The sequence below is a fragment of the Fragaria vesca genome, linkage group LG7, assembly GCF_000184155.1.
Source record: "Fragaria vesca subsp. vesca linkage group LG7, FraVesHawaii_1.0, whole genome shotgun sequence".
NCBI classification, from domain to species: domain Eukaryota; kingdom Viridiplantae; phylum Streptophyta; class Magnoliopsida; order Rosales; family Rosaceae; genus Fragaria; species Fragaria vesca.
Genome location: NC_020497.1, coordinates 3,951,911 through 3,959,762, shown reverse-complemented (window position 1 = coordinate 3,959,762; position 7,852 = coordinate 3,951,911). Strand labels below are relative to the sequence as shown.

Sequence of the window (7,852 nt, the reverse complement as noted above, 5' to 3'; positions counted from 1 at the left end):
CCTCGACCAGCAGCAGGACCACGTCCACGACCACCAGGACAACTCAGCTAGAGTCGGAAGTTCAGAGACTACGAGAACAGCAAGCTGCTCAGGCTGCCTATAATGCCTCGCAGACAGCCTATAATACCGCGCAGGCAGCCTATGTTGCCGAGATACATGCCATCCAGCAGGCCCAGCAGCAGCAGATGTTCCAGTACATGCAGGACTTTACAGCTGCCCAGCTTCAGGGACTTCCGGCTCCGCCCATGCCTACGGCTATACCGCTACCCCAGCCGCAGCAACCTTCGCAGCAGCCCCCAGAAGCGGATATTAATTTAGACGATTTAGATTTTGTGTAGTTGATGAATTATATAGTTTTATGTGCTTGTTGTTGGTTATATGGAATTGTTTTCGTGTATTTTGCAGCTTGCTTGGAATGGTAATTCAGAAATTTCGGGGTTTTTTTTTTTTTACTTGGAATGGACTTATAGCCGACGAAAAACGCCTTAATTCGTCAGCTAAAGTTTTTTTTTAAAAAAAAATATAAGTTTTAGCCGACGAAATACACTTTAATTCGTCGGCTAAATCCCTATAAAGCCGACGAAATAGACTATATTTCGTCGGCTTTAGTTATTTTGTATTTTTTTAATTACAAACTTTAGCCGACAAATATTTTAAATTCTTCGTCGGCTAAAGTCGGAGAAATAACCGACGACATGTTTTTCGTCGGCTAAACTCTAGACTATAGCTGACGAATACCTTAAATTTTTTTCGTCAACTAAAGTTTGGACTATAACCGACGACATTTTTTCGTCGTCTAAAGTCTAGACTATAGCCGACGACATTTTTTTCGTCGGCTAAACTCTGGACTATAGCCGACGACTTCTACATGTGTCGTCGGCTAAAGTCACCACAGACGACCTTTTCCCGACGAAATCTTAGCCGACGAATTAAGCTGACAGGCCGACGAAAATTTTTCGTCGACTAAAGTGCTTGTCCTGGTAGTGAAATGTGATTTTAATAATTTTTAATGATTAAATTTAATAAAAATAAATAGCACTAAGGTGACGAAAGTTAAACTTTTGTGGCCTTAGCCCGATGAAAGAGTTGTCAGCAAACTGACCATTGTTAGTGTTTTGGTCAGCTAAGTAGTCTTGCGACGAAATTATTTTCGTCAGCTAAGTAGCCTGCGACGAACCTATTTTCGTCAGCTGAGTAGCTTGGCGACGAAATAATTTTCGTCATCTAAGTATCTTGGCGACGAACAATATTTCATCATCTTAGTCATTACTAAGATGACGAAATTCATATTTTCGTCACCTGAGTGCTCTAACCACCAGTCTTAGATGACAACCCTTAGGTGACGAAATTTTCGTTGTTTTAGTGTTTACATGACGACAGAAGCGCTTAGGTGACAAAAAAATTTTGTCACCTAAGAACTTTTTTCTGGTAGTGGTGGTTGTTAAAAATTACAATGTCTTTAACAACCCCAGCCACGTCAGTATTCTAAAAGAAAAATTGATAGAAAGACCATTTGGATGAAAAATCGTGACTTTAATGACCATTCAGATTAAAATAAACCCATAATGACTGAACAAATGTCGACTTCAAACCTAAAGGATTAAACAAATTTCAATTCATATTTGTTTGAATCGCTAGAACAGCCTAAACGAGCTTTGGTGAAAATATTTAGCACCAAACTTATGTATTTCAACCAAAATGTCCTTGTCCTCATCCCTGGGATGTCATGCATGTAAATCAGAGTAAAAAAAGGGGCAGATAGTGTAGAATCTGATATCAAAAATGATCAAGTTGGAGTAGATCGAGTGAACCATGCCTCAGGGAATGAGTGATCGGCCTTTAACGAGCTTGGTTGCACTTCCATTATGATATATGCACCGACCAGGCATTGGCCTCCAATCAAGCTCATTTATTGTTGTAATGGGTATTTGAATTTGGGAGAAGAATCAGAAGATTAAGAGTTTGAGAGAGATGGAGAGACTGGAACAAATGAATAAAGAAAAAAAAATATATATATATATATATAAATAATCATTTGGCCCTTCGGCCCAAGCCCGCCCTAAAACCCACCCTACCCTCTAGGGCCAAAGCCCTACCCGGCCCTCCATTAGGGCGGGCTGGCCCTAGCCTTTCTCAAATAAGGTAGGGTAAGGGTTGAACAAATGAAACCCGGCCCTCCATTAGGGCGGACTAGCCCTAGCCTTTCTCAAAGAAGGTAGGGTAAGGGTTGAACAAATGAAACCCGGCCCTATAAGCCTATAAGCCCGCCTTTTAGGCCCTAATAATTCTATATTTTTTCTATTGTTTTTAATATGTCTCTTATTTTTTAGATCAATACAACTAATCTTCTTTCTTATAATTAGTTTTGTAAGCTTTATTTCTTTGATTTCCTTTTGCTTTGTTAAACAATGATTGAATTTTGATGATTTAGAAAGATAGTTCATGAGATATATGAATATAACCACTTAGGTTAATATTTATTGGTACATGTTCTAAGTGATACATGTTCTAAGTTAAGTATAAGAATAGTGTATATGCATGTATTTTAAATATGACTAAAAATAGAGTATTATATATAAGTGATATAATTCTTGAGAGAATTTTGAGAAAAAAAAAATTAAAACTAGCTCATTTCAGCGTTATTTATCCCTATTTAAAAGACCGGCCCTACCCGGCCCTTTTAGCCCTAACGAGATGGGCCTTTAGGGTGGGTAAGAGTTTACATTTTTAAGCCTCAACCCTACCCTACCCGGTCCTAAGTTTTGTTGACTAAGTTAAAGCCCTACCCGGCCGATGATGAGGTGTGTGTGTGTATATATATATAGTTCCTATCCAGAACGAAGCTTCACTTTGAAATTAAAGTGTGAAGTTCCCTTATTTGACTCACTTTTCAGTCGTATTTCCACATCTCCACCGTTCAGTTTGTAAAACCTAATGCATAGATCACTTCTGTCAAGTTTCATTGAATTTGATGATCGTTTGGGTTTTCATAAATGTTATTTACACAAACAGTTCTGAATAGACAGATTTATGGTCCGTTCGTTGATTTAATCTAATTCGGTACCTAAACGATTACCAATTTTGATGAAACTTGGCAGGAGTGATCTATGCATTAGGTTCTACAAACTAAACAATGGAGATGTGAAAATATGATCGAAAAGTGAGTTAAATAAGAAACTTCATACTTTAATTTGAAAGTGAAGTTTCGCTCTGGATAGAAACTGTATATATATATATATATAACAAATGAAAAAGAACAAAAAACAAAAAGTGTCCCTTCAGCCTTGGGCTCCGATGCCAGCTCACTGCCAGCACTGGGCCAGGACCGGACCTGGGTGCATGTATGATACTGTTGAACTAGAAATGTTGAATTAGGTTTAGGATACATGTTTAGAATAAATCCAAAGTAATTGTGTGAGAGCAAAGGGTCTCTCTAAAATTTGGGTACTTCTACATATGTATAGTAATGAACTTTAGATTATGCAATTGAACATGTACTTAGTGTCAAAGTAAAAAGAAAGATGAATCTCTTAAGGATGATTATAACTTCCTCAAACCAATCCAATACGTCCCTTGCCTTAATTGCCAAAGGTGACATAATTGCATGAATACGTCCACATTCCTCTTCTTTGCAAGATTCCTCAATATTTGCTCAAACCTTGGTGACCAAGCAAACCACCATTAAATGGCAAATCCATTCTATATCCACAATAACTCGGATTTACACTAAGATGTCTTGACCTCCAAGTAGGCTTGATTTAGCCTCTATAACAAATCTACTACGAGATACTCGAGCACATCTGCCATAAACCACAAAACTGATTCAATATGCTACCTATCCAAGGAATGTAAATTTACCCTCAAACACTAGTGTAGTGTAATCGTCTACCTTTTAGGACGGCTTTTATGGTTTTTCCCTTTCAATTTTAATTGTAGGAGAATAAAGAGTTTACTCTTAATCTTGTATGGGAGTTTACTTTTGTCTGACCTAACAATAGTTGGTCGTATGACTTAATGCCAATAAAGTTATTCATTTTTCTCAACAACAAAAAAATAATAATAATAATAATATTGAGTTTGTGCCTCATCCTACACATAATCGTCGAGTAATTTGGGCTAACTCTCACTTGTCATGCCATCGAGTCATAGGGTTGCATTGGTAATGGTTGGTAGGCATTCTGATAACACAAATGGCACGTGTTGATATTTGATTGAATTGCTAGAACGACATAAACGAGCTCTGCCACCAAACTTTGTATGTGAACCAAATGCAATGAAAAATCAGAAGCATCATCATCGTATGCGTCCTCGTCCTCATCCCTGGGATGGCAGATAGTGTAGTATCCAATATCAGAAATGATCAAGTAGTGAACCCCGCCTTAGGGAACGAGTGATCGGCCTTTAACGCCATTATGACGTAAGCACCGGCCAGGCATTGGCCTTCGTAGACGTACTGGTGCTAGGGATGGTCCCAGGGTTCGACCAGTTTAGGGTCATCGATCGGGTTCATGTTTATTTTGGACTCACACATCATGCATGTTTCTTATTCGATATCGGAAGCGTAACCGTTTCAGTTCTACAGTCTCGTGTTTCTACTTTCTACCGACAATTTGCAATCCTCTCGTCAAGACGTAACTCCACGTAAGCACAAAAACTACAAGACAACGACCCAATAGAAGCCCAACAATACACACCTAAATCGAAACAAACCTTAACAGATACAAAAACAAAAACAAAGTAGAAGAGAATGAGGCCGCAACCACCACCATCGCCGCCGCACCAGCCGGGAACACTTGTTCTGATGGCCAGAAGCTGCACCTTGAAGTCACAGAGCCAACTCATCCAAGCAAAAAAGTAACCAAACTCACACAACAAACTCAGATCAACATACACCGCCGCAAAGCCGTCAGAAACTACCAAGGAACCATCGGGAAACCACCCAACGTCGTCAATCTGACGATGGAGATGAGAGACTTCGATGAAACTTGCAGACTTGGTTCTGAGATTTTTAAGGAGATGAGGCCAGATCCGGAAGAGGAGAGGAGAAATCCAAAGAACAGAAATGTCAAACAAGGAAATTAAACATGACCAACGTACGTAGTGTTACATATGCATGCTGACGTAAGATCTCTACCCAAACACCATAACATGCACATCATCAAAGCTTGGCTATGGCATGGAAGTTGCTGGATCTTGCAGTTGCAGGGAGCTTAAATACTTCCGCCTCTTCATTATCATCCATCTTGGAGAAGTAGCGATCGATCATCTGATCAGTGACAAGCTCCAACTTACTAGGCTCCCACTTACTGATCTTATTCTTGTCCCACAGCAGTCTTGCGCAACCCTCTATGAAATCTCTGCTTATTTTTCCCCTCGCAATATGGTACCCCATTGTATGTTCTCGAACAAGACACTCACTGAGCCCTTGCGACCTTCCTTCTCTGATCGATCTCAAACATAGCTTCAAACTTGTCGGCGACGCCTTCTTAAGTGATTGAATTGTGGAGGATATCCATGCATCATCCTCAAGATATGTAGCCTCCTTCTCGAGTGCACTTAAAATTTCTTCCACTGATCTCCTCGAAAAGCAGTTTTCAATAACATCCATTTTGTGTAAAGCGCTACCTCTCTTCAAAGCTGGTTGGACGACCAAGTATTCATTAATAATAGCTGAAATAGAAATTTCAAGATCAGTGATTGAGGTACCATCTTTCGTCAAAGCAACTTTGCATACTAGTGCTTCTTCTAGCAAAGCCAATTTGGTTGCGGGAACAAAGTGAGTTGCTAGACCGCAAGCAAGCATTTCAGGACCGTCCAATCTGGCACCGGTTAGGGCAAGATATTCTCCGAAGAAACCGGGAAGTCTCGGAAGGAAATAAGAGGCACCGGTGTCAGGAAACCCTCCCATAGCTGTCTCTGGCATACAAAACGTGGCATTCTCTGGTACTATTCGGAATCTGGAAGCTAAGTAAATACCAGTTGCCCTTCCCATGGCTATGCCATTGAGAACTGAAAGCTGGGGTTTACTGTAGGTTTCTATCAAGAAGATTAACTTAAAAAGCACTTCGGATTCTTTTACAACAGACCTCCAATCACCATTTCTGAGATGATGAGCCATGACAGCGATATCACCGCCTGTAGAAAATGCTTTTCCATTACCTTTGAGCATGACCAGTTTGACTTTGGTATCATGATCATAGGCGAGCAACAGCTCAGAGAGCCGAGAGAGCATTTCAAGGGAGAGAACATTCATGCGTTGAGGCCTGTTTAGTGTCAGTGTCCTCACAGATGAATTGTTCTCTTGTACCAGAACCTCCGGATCGGGACGATGATTGGAGTTGTAAGAAGCCATAGCTAGCTAGAATGCTAGATAGAAGGGAAGGTGGTTGTAGAAAATGGGAGAGATAACTTAAGCTTAATTATAAAGACAATTGTTTCAGATGTACGTCTCCAGATACTCCCTCCCTCACACAGAGTTCAATGAATTCAATTAATTGGGAAATTATTATTTGTACCCGGAACACCACTTGTCTTATGTTCGCATTTAATCTCATTGGTCCAAGTGTGTTATCATTATTTCTGTTTGGTGTATTTAGTTACTTTTACTCTTTTTTTCCACCATTGCTGGTCTCTACATGAATTTGAGTTATATAATTAGCCGGGTGCACCACATGGCAGTGTCAAGTGGTGTTCTGGGTACAGAGAAGAACGAGTGGGGGCCCTGGCCCCAGTAGAATTTAGACAAATTGTGGGTTTGATGTGTTTGTGCCCCCATAAGATTTCTCCCAACAGCAAAAAAAGTGGTGAAGTTCACCCAACAGCCTTACAATTTGGACATTTTAATCTTAAATAAGAGAATTTCTGATGTGTTGGCACAACAATAGCCACATTTTAGAATATAAAAAAAATATTTATTTTGACCATACATTAATCATTAGTTATTTTATGTTTGATTTTTTTTTTTTTTTTTTTGTCCCCATAGGTAAATCTCTTCTCCCTCCGCCACTGCCACTGTCGGTTGTCAGTTGGTAGGCATTTTGAGAACCACAAATATATGTTACAAGTTAATGTTTGTGTGAATCGCTATGAGGTATGAATTATGAAGTCTGGTGAAAATACCTTGGCAGTTGGCACCAAACATATATATGAACCAAAATGCATGGATAATCATGCATCTTTTTCGTCCAGTCGTCCTCATCCTGGGGAACGAGGGGACCAGAATCACTAGATCGAGTTAACCATGTCTCAGGGAACGAGTGGCCGGCCGGCCTTCAACAATCTTGGTCGCATGCCCATTATGACGTAAGCATTGCACGGGTCGCATGTCCATTGTCCTATTCGACAAGTTTAGGGTCCTCCATCGGGTTCGTATGTGCGAGTCACTCGTATACATTTGCTTGGGACTCACTCATCATGTTCTTATTCGGAATCGGCACGCAGCGTCGGAAGAAACCACTACCAGGACAAGCACTTTAGCCGACGAAAAATTTTCGTCGGCCTGTTATCTTAATTCGTCGGCTAAGATCTTAGCCGACGAAGGCTCGTCGGCTATAGTGTCGTCGGGAAAAGGTCGTCGGTGATGACTTTAGCCGACGAAATTTTTTTTTTTCGCGGCTATAGTCCCACAGTTAGCCGACGAAAAACATGTCGTCGGTTTTTTTCCCAGACTTTAGCCGACGAAACAATTAATATATTCGTCGGCTAAAGTGTGTAATAAATAATTAAAAAATAACTATAACCGACGAAATTTACTATATTTCGTCGGCTAAACCTTATAAAAAATTTAAAAAATAACTATAGCCGACGAAATATAAAATATTTCGTCGGCTAAACCTTATAAAAATTTTAAAAA

The 7,852-nt window shown here is 40.0% G+C and overlaps 1 protein-coding gene across 1 annotated transcript; it reads right to left on the bottom strand.

The window, feature by feature from the left end:
• Positions 1-5,158: 5,158 nt before the first annotated feature.
• LOC101299428 (3-hydroxyisobutyryl-CoA hydrolase 1-like) lies at positions 5,159-6,378 on the bottom strand. The gene has a single exon (XM_004308272.1). The coding sequence runs from the start codon at positions 6,350-6,352 to the stop codon at positions 5,159-5,161; it is 1,194 nt and encodes a 397-aa protein (XP_004308320.1). The 5' UTR covers positions 6,353-6,378.
• Positions 6,379-7,852: the final 1,474 nt, after the last annotated feature.

Bases quoted from the DNA above. Each gene is read 5' to 3' on its own strand.
- LOC101299428 (XM_004308272.1), bottom strand. From the start codon at position 6,352: ATGGCTTCTTACAACTCCAATCATCGTCCCGATCCGGAGGTTCTGGTA.